At 49.1% G+C, this 15,193-nt stretch overlaps 2 protein-coding genes and 1 long non-coding RNA gene across 3 annotated transcripts; 1 reads left to right on the top strand and 2 right to left on the bottom strand.

The window, feature by feature from the left end:
* Positions 1-3,379: 3,379 nt before the first annotated feature.
* Positions 3,380-5,179, bottom strand: LOC119368014. The gene is made up of 5 exons (XR_005176495.1): positions 5,049-5,179; positions 4,686-4,981; positions 4,330-4,594; positions 3,860-4,246; positions 3,380-3,778 (listed from the first exon to the last, which is right to left on the bottom strand). It is a non-coding gene; the product is annotated as an uncharacterized LOC119368014 (long non-coding RNA).
* A 5,543-nt stretch (positions 5,180-10,722) lies between these two features.
* On the top strand, positions 10,723-12,090 carry LOC119364856. The gene has a single exon (XM_037630416.1). It carries the CDS (start codon positions 10,723-10,725, stop codon positions 11,899-11,901), a length of 1,179 nt encoding a protein of 392 aa, XP_037486313.1. The 3' UTR covers positions 11,902-12,090.
* On the bottom strand, positions 12,060-14,491 carry LOC119364857 (glutaredoxin-C6-like). The gene is made up of 4 exons (XM_037630417.1): positions 14,213-14,491; positions 13,345-13,433; positions 12,504-12,602; positions 12,060-12,353 (listed from the first exon to the last, which is right to left on the bottom strand). The coding sequence occupies exons 1-4, from the start codon at positions 14,320-14,322 to the stop codon at positions 12,256-12,258; spliced, it is 396 nt and encodes a 131-aa protein (XP_037486314.1). The 5' UTR covers positions 14,323-14,491; the 3' UTR covers positions 12,060-12,255.
* Positions 14,492-15,193: the final 702 nt, after the last annotated feature.

Raw genomic sequence — 15,193 nt, 5'->3', positions numbered from 1 at the left:
CCATGTTCAGATGCCGTGGCTCCTTGTCATCATTGCTATGCAGCCCCTTGTCCTTGTTTTCGGTGTTTATCTTGCCCGCCCGTTTAAATACCCAGCAGTCTCTATTGGCGTGGTTGGCTGGCTTGTCCGGGCTGCCATGAATTTGGCACGAGCGCTCCAGTATACGGTCTAGACTGGACGGTCCCTGATTATTTCTCTTGAATGGCTTCTTTCGCTGATCGGATTTCGATCCGCTGAATCCGGCATTGACCGCCGTGTCTTCGGTGCTGTCGCCGTTGTTCCGTCGCTTGTGTTTGTTGTGCTATAGCTTGCCGTTATTGTCACGGACATATGACGTGCCAGAATGTGGCGTAGTGCTGCTGCGAGCCAACCAACTATCCTCGCCAGTGCAAAAGCGGGTCATTAGTGTCGTGAGAGCTGCCATAGACTTGGGTTTCTCCTGGCTGAGGTGTCTGGCGAGCCACTCGTCACAGATATTATGCTTGAAGGCCGCCAGGGCTTTGGCGTCCTGACAGTCAACTATTTGGTTTTTTTTAGTTAGGAACCGGGTCCAGAATTTCCTGGCTGATTCTCCAGGTTGTTGAGTAATGTGGCTCAAGTCATCGGCATCCGAAGGTCGCACATAAGTGCCTTGGAAGTTGTCAAGAAATGCGTCTTCCAGGTTTTCCCAACTGTCAATGGAACTTGCGGGCAGGCTGTTAAGCCAATGCCTAGCGGGTCCTTTGAGCTTGAGGGGAAGATACTTGATGGCATGTAGATCGTCTCCACGGGCCATGTGAATGTGGAGAAGGAAATCTTCGATCCATACTGCAGGGTCTGTTGTGCCATCGTATGATTCGATGTTTACTGGTTTGAAACCTTCTGGGAATTCATGATCCATTACTTCATTGGTGAAGCAGAGGGGGTGTGCGGCACCTCTGTGCCGGGCTATGCCGCGACGCAGTCCAGCTGCGTCTGACTGGATATATTCGGCCCGGTCGGATTTGCTAGTGTATCCGGTATGACGGTCATCGTCATGTGTTGCGGCGCGCCCCCGTGATCCGTAGATCGATCTTGGTTGTCCTACGGTGTTATCCAGTTTGTCGTGCGGGTCCTGAGTATTGCCCTGGGCCGTAGTAAGCTGGCGCGGGGGTGCGGGCTGGTATTCGGGCTGATATGCCGTTTTATCCCGGCCTCGAGGCGGCCGGTCAGCCGTGTGGCGTTCGAGTCCATATTCCTCGGATGCCAGGACTTCTGTCCATCTATCTGTGAGCAGGTCTTGATCAGCTTGGAGCTGCAGCTGCTTCTTCTTCAGGCTTCTCACAGTGGTAATAAGCCGGCGCTTGAAGCGCTCCTGCTCCGCGGGGTCCTCGGGCACACCGAACTCGTCATCGCTGAGGCTAATCTCATCTTCGGAGGGGGGCATGTAGTTGTCCTCCTCCGGGTACCCGTCAGTCGCCTGTTCATCTAGGCTATCATGCCCGTCTTCCTATTCTGCCTGCTCAAAGGCGAGCTGTTCAGGGTTGTATTCATCGTCGGCACTGTCCGGATTGTTTTTGCCTCCGGTGCCGGTATTATCTTGGTAGGGCTTGGAGCGGCGCGGGCGACGCCCATGCTTTGCTTTCTTCTTGGAGGGGTTATCCTCCGTTGCCTCATCGCCATTGGTTTCTTTCAGAGTGTCCACCATGTATATATCGTATGAAGCGGTGGCTGTCCACCGCCCTGTGAGCAGTGGCTCCTGTACGTCTCCGGCATTGTCGTCCATGCCGTCAATGTCTTCGGAGTTGAAGTCCAGCACGTCGGTTAAATCATCGATCATGGCAATCAAGTGGGTGGTGGGTGGGCAGCAAATTCCTTCGTCGCCTGCTTCCCACTCAAGCCAGACATAGTTCGGCCCAGAGTCTCCTGATAGAGAGAGAGACTTTAATGAGTTCAGCATGTCACCAAAGGGCGAGTGTTGAAAGACATCCGCAGCGGTAAACTCCATCACCGGAGCCCAACCTGGCTCGGCTGGCTCGAGGGTGCGTGGACCGAAACCAATGACCGGATACGAGTCCGGGGGTCCGGGGTTACAGGTCTCCACAGAGGTGAGACCTGTGTTCGGCTCCAACGCTGATGAGGATGCGGCCTGTGGAGCGGGGTCTACCCCTCCATCCTTCGGCAACGCAACTTCTTCCGGATTTAGATCCGGGGCTATTGCAGGGATGACGTTCCGAGCATTGTCCGATAGCAGGTCTAGGCCGTGCCCGTCGTGACTGTCTGGCGCTCCCAACACAGGGCCGAATCCGTCGAAGATCAAGTCTCCGCAAATATCCGCCGTGTAGTTCAAGTTTCCAAACCTGATCTGGTGGCCAGGGGCGTAGCTGTCGATCTGCTCCAGATGGCCAAGCGAATTGGCCCGCAGTGCGAAGCCGCCGAACCCAAAGATTTGTCTAGGGAGAAAAGTCTCACCATGGACTGTGTTGTTGACGATTGAAGACGCCATCAAGCCTTGAAGCGACGACACAGAGGAACTCTCAATGAAAGCACCAATGTCGGTGTCAAAACCGGCGGATCTCGGGTAGGGGGTCCCGATCTGTGCGTCTTAGGCTGATGGTAACAGGAAGCAAGGGACACAATGTTTACCCAGGTTCGGGCCCTCTCGATGGAGGTAAAACCCTACTTCCTGCTTGATTAATATTGAAGATATGAGTAGTACAAGAGTAGATCTACCACGAGATCGTAGAGGCTAAACCCTAAGAGCTAGCCTATGATGGTATGATTGTAATTGTGATCGGCCTTCTAAGGACCATCCTCTCCGGTTTATATAGACACCGGAGAGGGCTAGGGTTTACATGGAATCGGTTACAAGGAAGGAAATATAATATCCGAATCACCAAGCTTGTCTTCCACGCAAAGGAGAGTCCCATCCGGACATGGGCCAAAGTCTTGAGTCTTGTATCTTCATGCTTCGATAGTTCGGACAATGTATATAGTCTGGCTGTCCGGATACCCCCTAATCCAGGACTCCCTCAATCGTTGAAGGGCAAGAGTGACTCATCGTAGAAGGGCAAGAGTGACTCATCGTCGAAGGGCAAGAGTGACTCATCGTCAAAGGGCAAGAGTGACTCATTGTGGAAGGGCAAGAGTGCCTCATCGTCGTAGGGCAAGAGTGCCTCATCATCAAAGGGCAAGAGTGCTGCATCGACGGAGGATGACGATGATGTCTTCATGTAGTTTGTATGTTGTATTATCTAAGCTAAGTCGTACCGTTTAATTTCGATATACTTGTATCTTAATTATCCCTGAGAGTGTTGTATTATCTAAGTTAAGTTGTACTTTAATTTCGATGTACTTGTATCTTAATTATCTCTAAGAGTGCTGCATCAACGGAGAAATATGTCCCTCGCATACATAGGTAGAAATATGTGTCTCACATACATAGGTATAATATGTCTCTCGCATACATAGATAGATATGTCTGTTGCATACATAGGTAGCATATGTCCCTCGCGTACATAGATAGATATAGTGGTAGACAAGCATCAGCCATGTCGTCTGGCACGTCGTGGAGGTGGTGTAGGCGGCGGCGGCCACAGATACCTGTGGGGTGGCCGAACATTACGGGGAGGAAGGTCAGACCATGCCTGGTCATGTTGTGTTTCCTGTGTGGGAGGTGGTGCAGGAGTCGTATATATGTCCATCCACTCATTGTGCTACGACAAGAAATCTTGTCTGTTATGCCCACCTTCATGGTCACTATCCCACCCGGATCCGGACATAGACGCGTCATGTCCATACGCCTGATATCCGTAGGACCCTGTTGGATGGACGAACATAAGTAATGATGAAATACATAGGCCCATTTGATATTCACAAGAATAAATATGAAGAAACATACCTGCAGGCGGAGGTCGTGGCCGAAACACGTAGGCAGACGTGGGATCCGGCTGGTGCTGCCACGCCGAACTACCGGCCTGGTCAGGAGGGGGTGGCCTGGTCGTCCACTGCCCTGCTAGACGTGGACGCAGATCATGTCGGTGATGCGTGGGTTCGAGCTGACCAGTCGAGTGACGCGGCGGCTGCTGGTGCGTGGAGTGGCGGGGGGATGTTGGTGAAGTACGTCCGAAGTGCGTGTGCACGTAATAGCCCGATACATAGATTGTACTTTCTCGTCAATGCGCGACATCCAAGACTGGACCTGAGCCCGAGGAAGCATTAGAGGTGCAGACGACAGTGAACGCTGAAAGCTGGACACCTCCTCGCCAACTCCGCGAGTCAACTCAGCCTGAAATTGTGAGGACGATTATTACGTGCGCACGACAAAGTATGTATGGACTATTTGCATTATATGAAGAGAATATATCTTACCGCTTGCTGCCTACAGCCCGAAGTATCATAGCTCGGTTACATATCCGTTGTATTAGGGGCAGGTATCTCATCTAGGTGTTTGTGATGAACGATGCATAACCATGTTCCGGTCATGTACCGCTGCAGATAGAGATTGAATTCGTCCATATCAAAGTTGTCATTCTCGTGCCACAGATGTGTGCTCGCGGTCTCCCATTGTGTAACGTACGGCTGAACCCTGTCTAGCCACTCAGTAGCAGTCCTATTAATCCCCTTCTTTCTGATCCTAAAATTTTGGTGTTCGTTGAACAATTAACTAATAGCTTAACTATGGATAATATTGAAGGATAGTGCAATATTGAATAATTGGACAGTACCTGTGGATGTTTCTGTGCAGCGGGGCCTCCATAGGGGGAGGAGCCTCCAATTGTAGAAGACCGAATTGCCTCATAACCCTCTATTGGGCCATCTCCTCGATGAAGACATCGAAGAAGATCTTCAATTTCATCATCCAATAATCGGCATCTCTTGTGCACAGCATGGACAAACCGTCGGGGTATCTTGCATCTATGGCTTCTTGCGTGTATGGCTGCCAGATCACCCCAGTGTACGCATCAAACTGCTCGTTTAATGCCGTGTAGGCTCGTATGGTATGATCAGCAGCAAAGCGTCTCTGCGGAAAACAAAAGTTAGATTGAACCCTAGTGTACAAAAAGAACAAAACTTAGATGGAGACATACCCTACGACGTGTCCAACTCAGACCGAAGGTAGGCATGTCTCTGTGAACATCACCTTGCCGAGAAGCCACAGTATATATGCCTCCAGACTGCGAGTGATCTGTGTCGCATTCAACGGGACCCTTGGATACCCCGGGAAATTTTGGATCTGTTTTGAGCAAAAAGAGTATTAGTACATAGCGAAGGTATGTTCTGTAAGAATAGTTGCAAGAAAAATGAAACTTAAGCGGCATGGGAACTAACCTAGAAATGTAGAAACCATTCGTACTTAGGTCCGTGATTATCCGATGTCAGCGCCGGAGCTCGGTCATAAATACCCGTGAAACAATGTGCAATACCAAGCTGCCAATCAGCTGGTGCCTCCAACGGTCCTATGGCATGACCTGCCAACGGTAGTCCCAATAAAAGGGACACATCCTGGAGAGTAGGAGCCATCTCTCCCCAGCGGAAGTGAAATGTGTGGGGCTCAGATCTCCACCGGTCCACTAAGCATGCGAGCAAAGAGGCGTCGATGGCGAGGCGTTTGGAGGTCGCCGTGGACTCAACCAGACGCGCGAAAGGTAAAAGGCCAGCCCATTTCAACCTGCATGTGAGGACAAATCAATAGGTGTGTCTCATCCATAGATTCTTGAAGGAAATAAGTAAAGCACGTACCGCTGAACCCATCCCTCGTGTATTTTCCAATCTTCCTTTTGAGTGCGAGTGACCAGCGCATCAAGCTTGTGCTCAGAACCTATCGCAGCATGATGCTTTCTATCAATGTCCGCACTAAGCAACCCCATTCCCGCCATTCCTGCATATACAAATTTCAAACATAGCATCACTCTTAGTACAAATTTCAAACATAGTGCCAGACTTAATACAAATTTCAAACGTAGTGCAAGACTTAATAAAAATTTCAAACATAGTGCCAGACTTAATACAAATTTCAAACGTAGTGCCAGACTTAATACAAATTTCAAACATAGTGCCAGACTTAATACAAATTTCAAACGTAGTGCTAGACTTAATACAAATTTCAAACATAGTGTCAAACTTAATACAAATTTCAAACATAGTGCCTAGCTTCTGCCTCGACCTCTTCCTCCTCTTCCTCCTCTTGCTCTTGCTCCTCGTCCCCGGTTCCCTCGTCCACGCCCAGTGATGAAAGTGGGACAATTAGTGTCCCTATGGCCAAATTCATTGCATAAAATACATTGCATAGTGGCACCTCCCACTTCAGATTCATCCATATCATTCCGGATGTGCCGGCATTGTCGCCTACCTCTACTTATACGCATATTCTATGGGTCTGGAATGTGCCGCCTTTCATCAGGATTAACGGTGTTGAAGTTACCCATTGAGCGAAATCCCAGCAACTCACCTGTCCAGGTATTGAGGATGGACTCTTTTAGAAAATGTGGAGACACGAACGATATTGCGTCCATTCCAAGCTCCCCGCAAGCAGCAAGTACATGGGAGCATGGTAGGTGCAACAACTTTGGTTTGTTGCATGTGCACTCACACGTTGGCCATACTTCATTTCCAATTTTGACCTCATGTGTCCTCAACTCATTTGCACAACCGAATTTGTTGTTAGCTAAGCGAACCTCAAACCTTCTTTCTTGATTACCAATGGAGACTATAGTGTGTGACCTAGCTTTTTGCATCTTTTCTTCCATGTACTTCATAATTCTTTCACAGTAATGTGTGCTTGGGTTGTTCAAGATATGTTGCTCTGCTTTTTGAGGTCTATCTCTGAAATACTTCACGGTTCCATAGAAAATACCCTCAATGATGGCTGGGCAATGCCCTCTCTAAGGACAAAGTTGTATGTTTCTGCGAGATTAGTAGTCATGACACCATACCTTGCTCCATGTGTGTCATGCAACAAAGACCACCTCTCCAGAGGCTCATGCTCTATCCACTGCTCGAAGGTTTTAATGGACCTCCCGAGCCTTCTCCTAGTACTAGGTGGGTCAAATCCTGGCAAGTCACAAAGCCCAACAGGCTCCTCCTCCACAGCCGTTGTTTCAGTTGCTAACTGTGCTGCTACTACTTCCACATGTGCTCTGACAGCTGCATCTCTTGCAGCTTTCCCGTCACTAACGTGTTTCTGCATGCACACATTAAGTCTGTCACGTATCAAATTGTACTTCCATAGCTGGTTCTGCTTACAGAGTTTTTTGAACAAATTCATGAGGTTCTTATTTCTGAACTGTGAGAAGAAATTAGCCCCCAGATGGCGCATGCACCAACGGCTCTGCAAGTCCTGCCATGGAGTTTGTTCCTCGGGACAAGGGTTTGTTAGTGTCTTCATCGCACTGAGTATACCTGCATGCCTGTCATGAAGGATGCAGACATTGGGCTTATCCTTCACAACTACTACTTTCAATTGCCTGAAGAACCATGTCCAACTTTCAATGTTCTCACTCTCCACAAATGCAAAAGCGAGTGGTACTACTTGATTTTGTCCGTCTTGACCAATGGCTATCAGGATCTGACCCTTGTACTTGCCAGTGAGAAAAGTGCCATCTACACATATGACCGGTCAGCAATGCCTGAAGGCTTCGATGCATACACTGAAAGAGAAGAACAATCGATGCAGCACCCTCACAGTTGGGAACTATGGCATGAAGAGGTCTTGGATGTCGACATAGGTGCCAGGATTGCGGGCCTGCAGCGTTTGGAGGAGCCACACAACAGAGTCATATGCATCGAAAAAAGAACCAAATCTGGTCTCAAGCGCCCTATGCTTAGCCCTCCAAGCCTTGCCATATGAAATTATGTATTTGAACCTGACGAATACTTTTGTCTGGATAGCCTTCACTTCCATCGCTTTGCACTCCACTATCTCGCTGTAAAGCAACCGAGCAATAAGCGTCGACGAAAGGTTGGCATGATCTTGAGGGATGCAGGGAATAAGACATGTGTGATGAACTAGGTCACTGATCACCCAACTTGTGCCATACTTAGGGAGATAGCCATGCACCCTGGCGGGGCAATCTTCGTTCTTGCATACCATTGTCAAGTATTTCTGACTTGACACCTGAGCTAGGAAAACCCTTTGTGTGGACATTGCCTTGAATGATTGCGTCCTTGAGAGCGTTCTTGTTGGGATACATAGCACCCGTCGCTATGTTATTCTGGTGATATTGCCAGGCAGAATCATGTCCATCATTCACGATCATTGCTGATGAGAAGTCATGATTCCATGATGTAGGATTCGGCACATCCTCTGGGTTCTCCTCTTCATCGGACTCGTCGGAATCATCGGCATGACCAATGTCAACATTAGTATTCTCATCTTCCATCTGGTTCTGCATGTGCCCATCTACCTCGTCACCGTCCACCTCCCCACTGTAATAATCGTCGGCATTTCCTCCGTGTACCTGACTACTCTTTCCTTGTTTGTAACCATCATCTCCAACATTTGGCATTGAGTGTTGCATCACATCACTGCTTTGCCCAGGATTGTAAGCACCCTCGCCTTCAGGTGAAATTATCTCCTTCACAACGGGAAGCACTAAGGCACAAGGATTGCATCCCCTGGTTTCGCAACCTTGTAACCACCGCACCCACTGAGAGTCCCGCATTGGCCTCAAATAGAATAAAACGTTTGTACTTGACCGGGTCCACAATGCATGAACACCCACGGTGTGCGTTTCAGAATTCAGCCCTAAACATGATGTCACCCATTCTTTTAACTGACTAAGAGACCAGGTTTGAGGTGCGGTCAGTGGCACATCTATATTCTCAAATTCACTCAGATCAAACCCAATCTCATTTGTTTGGACAGTACCAGGACCATAGAAAAATATGAACGTCACTACATCAGACATCTCGGCTCACCTATAAAATTATTTAACATGGACAGACAACTGTTAAACATCATGACAAACTAAACATATTCACAGTCCTAATTGACACACCTAAAATTATTACGTAATATTAATGGATCAACTAAAATTATTCACACACCTAAAAATATTTAAGTACTAACTATTTTGCGGATAATACCGGAACAACTTCAAAAATTGATACAACAACATGTTTGACATCTATATATAGTACATATAGTAACGCACCAACTGACATCCTTTTTTTTGCGGGAAAACTGACATCCACATCCACATATAATACGCCATATTATTCGAGCAACTAAATATATTCATACAACTAAATATTAGACATCTAAAAAAATATCGGTACTGCCGGAGCAAATACCAATATTCGGACACCTACTACAAAATATTAGTGGACCAAATAACATCTACAATATTCGCACATCTACCGGAGAAAATGTCTATAAAATTATACCCTTGAAGCGTGCGAAGCAACGCCGACCAACGGCGGCCTTCAATCACCGGAGTCGGAGCTTCACGTCCACCACACTGCCGCAGCTTCACCAGTTCATCTCCACCTCCACAAAATTGCTCACCACCATCTCCACAAAAATACTCACCACGACCATCACGAGCTACCCCATCAGTAGATCGAGGTCTCCCTTGCCTCCCCCAACTATCTACAATGTATCTACGGTGGCAAATCGGGAAGAAAATGGCTCACTTTAAAGTATAAACGGGTTACTTTTCAACTGGAAGAGAGAAGTAAGAAGAACAGAAAGAAGAACACAGAACAGGAGGGGATAAGGTCACGCGAGGGAAGGAGCCGAGCGAGCGAGGCCTGGGACCCTGTCGTCCTCCTTCTGGATGATCATCCTGCGGCTGGACGATTGGGCCCTGTCGTCTGGGCCTCAGCCACCGACGGCCGTGCACAGACGAGTGGAAGCGCTGCGACGTGGCCGGGCTAATCGTCGACCGCCACGTGGAGTACGGGCCACCTGTCGTCCTCCTATAGGCCGACTGGCCTCAGTCGTCCAGCAGTAGGACGATAGGGTTCAATCGTCCTCCAGCTGGACGAGGCTGTATTATTTTTGAAAAATAAAATTTTGATGTATTATTTTTAAAATTTAATAAAAAATGTATTATTTAAAAAAATTAGCCATAAGCTACATCCAGCACGGCATCGCGTACGTTCATCCCCGATTCAGCAACGCCGCACCATTGCACATGCATTGTGCAGAGCTAGCGATCAGATATACGTTAAGGCCGGTCACGCGGGCGGACGTGCTGGACGAGCTGGGTTTTTTGGGGGCTTTGACAAATTAAATCAAACAAACAAGACAAACAACAACAAAAAAATAAGATGACGCCGACATCTCACATCTATATGTACTTTTCCGTCTTAAAATTTTTGTCTTAGATTTGTCTAAATACAGATGTATCGAGTCATTTTTTAGTATCAGATACATTCGTATCTAGACGAATCTAAGACAAGAATTTCGAAACGCAGGGAGTAATATAGACGGATCCTTTTAAAAATCATGTCTATCCTGTTACTAAACGCTAATAGAGGGCAGGTGCTTTCCTTTTAAATTGAAAATAAAAACTGGCAACGAGATTTTTTCCGCAAAAAAGACGAGATTTACCCAGCGTCCAGCCGTGTTTCGCTTCAGATTCCGTTCCGATCCATGATTCGGCCGGCCCGCTCGAACTCCACGTCTAGTTCACCCGTTGGGGCGGTCGGCCTCGGGGACCTGAACCGCGCGCTTCGCGTTGACATAAACGATCTTGCGTGCACCCTTGGAGGATCGACCGATCCATCGCGCGGAACGGTAGCGTGCGGCACACAAACATGTACTGGCCCGCCCTTAAACCCTCGCCGGCCAAGAAGAAGCCTCCGGCGGAGGCCATGGCGGCCTCCTCCGCCGGCTTCCGCGACCTGGAGGAGACCGACGACGGCTGGATCGTCCTGCCCCCGGCGCCGCCCAAATCGGGCAAGCCTCCCAGGCCCCCGCCGCGCGCCACGGCGACGGACGCCGTCAACGCCTCCCCCGACGAAGCGTTCGACCCGACCCCGGACGTCATCGTCGGCCGGTACCTGCCCCTGCGCCGCGCGCTGCGGTGCGACGGCCTGCCCCGGCAGATCCACGACGCCGACGTCTACGGCGCGCACCCCGGCTTCCTCGCCGCCGTGTACCCGCCGGCGAACGGCCGGTCCGAGTGGTTCTTCTTCGTGTGCCGGGCGCAATGCCAGGGCGGGCGGCGCAGGGCCGGGCCCGGCGCGTACCGCCTCGGCAGCGAGGCCAGGCTGCTCGGTGGCGCCGCCTACTGCCACGCCTTCCGCTACTACGAGGACGAGGCCGAGGTCGGCTCGGCCTCGACCAAGGAGACCGAGTGGCGCATGGACGAGTACGGAGACTGCCGTTCTGCCGCCGCCGCCTTCGACATGGTGGTCTGCAAGCTCTACCCGGCGCGTGGCGGGCTCGTCCATACGATGCTCGGCGTCCACCAGCCCGCCTCGCCTTCGCACCGTCCGGACATGAATAAGCCGCAGGTGCTCGTCCAGCTCTACCTCGACAGCCTCAGCCTGGGGGACCCGCGGCGGTGCAGAATGCATGCCACGGCCGACGTCTTCGCCGCACACCCGGCGGTGCTCACGGTGGCGTTCCCGGCGGCCAATGACCGGTGCGAGTGGTTCTTCGCCGTGCACCAGCGCCGGCGCGAGCTCGAGGAGAACGACGAGGACAAAGCGCGCCCGCGGAGGGCAGGGCCAGGGGCGTACGTGCTGGTGCGCGAAGGCCGCGTCGTGAACGGCAATGGCGGGGACATAGGATACCGCCGCGTGCTCTTGTACCGGGAAGACGACGCGACGGTGAGGCGGGTGTCGCGGACGGAGTGGTGGATGGAGGAGTACGGGTTCAGAAAGGACTTCCCGCACGGCGAGCTGCCTTCAGCGAAGGCACCAATGGACGAAGACGAGGAGCTGGTGGTGTACAAGCTGTACCTGAAAATGCTTGGTCACCGGCAGTAGAACGCTTCCTTCACCAGAATTTCCGATCTGCGGATTCTGTCATGCACGAATTAAGACTGAAGCTGAATTCTGCCCTAAGCGTCCATGGTTCCCTTCCAGCAGGGAAACAATAAAGAGTGACATGTATATATATGCAAAAGAACGACAGTCATTTGGGGTTTGATGATATCGCCGAGATAATTTGATTTATTTCCAACGAGTTTTACACAAAGGTTTAGCATTTACTGCAGACATACTAGACAGCAACAAGCCCTGAACTTGCCAAACATATCCAACTTCGTTATTTCATGACACGGGAACGATGCAACACATGTAACACACTAACATGTCGATCACGACAACTCGCAAACAGAGCTAAGCAGTGACGGTGGTCTTCGAAGAAGAACCCGAGATCGCTCCAGCCTCCGTCAGCAGAGCAACCAGCTTCCCTCCCTTGTTCAGTGCAATAGTATCTGCCACAGAAGACATTGACATGTGAGTAACTATCAGAAAGTAATCCAATTGCAAGAAAGCAAGCTTGCACAATGGAATTTGCTGCTTGTTCATAGAACCATAATTATAATCATCAGTTTAACAAGGTTGTAGGGAGCAAATCAGCTCACCGTCACAGCCACCGACGTGTTTTCCATTGATGAAGACATTGGGAACAGTCCTCTGCCCAGTCCATTCAGCAAGAGCTGACTGAATCTCAGTTCCATCGCCTTCATAAAAGATAACATGGATTAGTTCAATGAGAGTTTCTCCCAAGACCTGTGCCGATCATCCCAATGCAGAGCCAATAGATGATGCAATTAGAACTTAGAACATGCTTGATGTTTTATCATGAGCGTAGATGAGTAGTAGCGCAGTACGACTGGGAGCACAGTCTAAAGAAACATGTTTTGCTCATAGCATGTAAAACACTAAAGAGTAACAAATCTGAGGCTCTGATGATAGCACGTAGATTGCATAGTGATTCATAGTTGGGTCCTTGCGACCTCAATTACTTCTTCTTTGTTGCCAGAAAACTCAATTGCTTCTTTATTGTCTAACCAATCATCAAAGGTCCTAAGAGATTTGAGATCACAGCCACATCATTACTTAGTGAGCTTACTGCTTACTTACAAAATCATTGTTCTACAAATGGTGCTGGCATATTAAATTCTTCTCCAGGCCACAGCTTGTATGAAGCTCTTAAACCCAATAAGTATAGTATTTCAACAAAACAGCACACAGCGAAATCCAAATGCAGGGAAATAACCTGCATTAAGCTCTTAAACCCAGCGTGTACACTGTTTCAACGGAGCAGTGCACAGGAACATCCGAATGCAGGACAGTTAAGGTTATTATTCATATATCTAAATTGTTGGGAGCTCATGGCCGTGAAACTTAAGTGCATACAGCCTACTCAAGTGAATTGAGTGAAATTTATAAATAACCAAGAGACGGGACAATTCTACTTACTTTCAGTGTCCAACTCAATGGCCTTGAAACTTGCTCCCAGCTGCGTGAACAACTTCTTCACTTGTACGCAGAAAGGGCAGTAAGACTTGCTGCAGATAGCCCAAAGAAATCAATGAACCGGAGTTAGCGTCAACAGGGCATGTAGAATTGGGCATCAAACATGTCGTTACAAATACAGTACTACGTACTACATGCTTGATGTTCCTGTGTCAATTAACAGGGCATGTAGCATTGGGCATCAAACATGTCGTTACAAATACAGTACTACTACATATTTGATCGGAACAGGTACAAACAGTAGTAGTTGGACCAAATATTTGGGACGCAACATAAAACTTGAACCAAAACCACGACACTTAATTTACTTTGGAACGGATGGAGTAGTAGTTAAGCTCATCATCATCGGAACAGGTACAAACAGTAGTAGTTGGACCAAATATTTAAGACGCAAGATACTGGCTAGTAGATCCATGGAAACATCCCCGTACTCCCCTAACAACTTTTGAATCCCTTGCAGGAGGATCCTTAATTTCACGGCCGTAGCGCATCCAGAGTTGAAACAAGCCAACAGGATTTGGGTACAGATTCAAAACTTTCTTCTAATTAAATATTTCAGTCAGCTTTCTTCCTCCACCGGGAAAGAATTAAAAAAGAACAGGGAATAAAAAACAGCAACAAATATGCTCTACTCATAGGGATGGCGGAAAGAAGACGAAGGATAAGATGCGGAAATAGTGTGGGATCTTCCATCATCCACAGCCCCTTCTCAGTTCTTATCACAGACTAAAATTTGCAAGTCGAGTTCAGCGGCGTCTGGGGCGATCGGTGAGAGAGATGTGGAGAGGGGAGAGGGGTGAGAGACACAGACCTGAAGACGACGACGGGAGCGGAGGCGACGATCTCCTTGGCCTTGGCGAGCGCCATAGCTCTGGACTCTGGGGTGGAAGAGGAGGAGGAGGAGGAAAAAGCGGTACCCATCTCGGCCACGGGCGCCTTGTATTTATACAGCCGGAGGGCAGGTGGGCGGCGGGCGGCGAGGGCGCTGTGCTGGTGGGGCGGGGCTGGGCTCGCGTAATCAGTGAGGCGTCTCCAGCCGACGACCGCGTGGGCGTGGCAAGTCTGGCACGTTCCACTCACGTCTCCACACGGGAGACTCTCTTCTCTTTCTCTTCTCTTGCTCCGTTTCGTTTCTGTAGCCTGGGAGGCGGCTAAATACGCGGTCAGGCCTCAGATCACAAATGCGTATTTAGTAGTACGTACTTGTTGCTGTACGGCGAGGAGACTTGCCAATTTCACACGGAAGGCCCTAAATGTAGAAGGCGACCTGCCTTGTTTCAAAAAAAAAAAAGTAGAAGGCGACCTCACCGGAGACGTGACGGCGACGACTGCGAATCCACCGCCTTCACACCATGGACCCACGCCCACGCATAATGACCTTCCTTGGATAATCTCCGCCGACCACCGTTTGCTACTCACATGTTTTTGAACAATTTTACAGCGAAGGAGACTTCTTTAGTTTCCAGAAGATACAAGAAATTTTCAAATCAAAGAGCACGTAGGACCAATGCAAGTATAAACCATTTGTACTAAATCAGCGACGAGTAATATGAAACGGAGGGAGTACTTTTCATAACACACCACCGCAAAATTTTCGATCAGAAGTGAGAAACGAAAAAAGCAATGTAGAAGTGATAAAAGGGGACATGGACAGAAGGCTAATAATCTACTACCTCCGTTCCTAAATACTTGTCTTTTTAGGATTTCAAATGAACTACCACATACGGATGTATATAGACATGTTTTAGAGTGTAGATTCGGTCATTTTGCTCCGTATGTAGTCACTTGTTGA

The sequence above is a fragment of the Triticum dicoccoides genome, chromosome 2B (assembly GCF_002162155.2).
Source record: "Triticum dicoccoides isolate Atlit2015 ecotype Zavitan chromosome 2B, WEW_v2.0, whole genome shotgun sequence".
Classification (NCBI taxonomy): domain Eukaryota; kingdom Viridiplantae; phylum Streptophyta; class Magnoliopsida; order Poales; family Poaceae; genus Triticum; species Triticum dicoccoides.
Note: the sequence above shows the minus strand (reverse complement) of the source record. Positions and strands in the feature narration are given on the sequence as shown.

Coding starts and splice junctions, on each gene's coding strand:
- LOC119364856 (XM_037630416.1), top strand. CDS start 10,723: ATGTACTGGCCCGCCCTTAAACCCTCGCCGGCCAAGAAGAAGCCTCCG.
- LOC119364857 (XM_037630417.1), bottom strand. CDS start 14,322: ATGGGTACCGCTTTTTCCTCCTCCTCCTCCTCTTCCACCCCAGAGTCC. Junction 13,434..14,212: donor GCTCCCGTCGTCGTCTTCAG/GTCTGTGTCTCT, acceptor GGCTATCTGCAG/CAAGTCTTACTGCCCTTTCT. Junction 12,354..12,503: donor ACACGTCGGTGGCTGTGACG/GTGAGCTGATTT, acceptor CTTCTGTGGCAG/ATACTATTGCACTGAACAAG.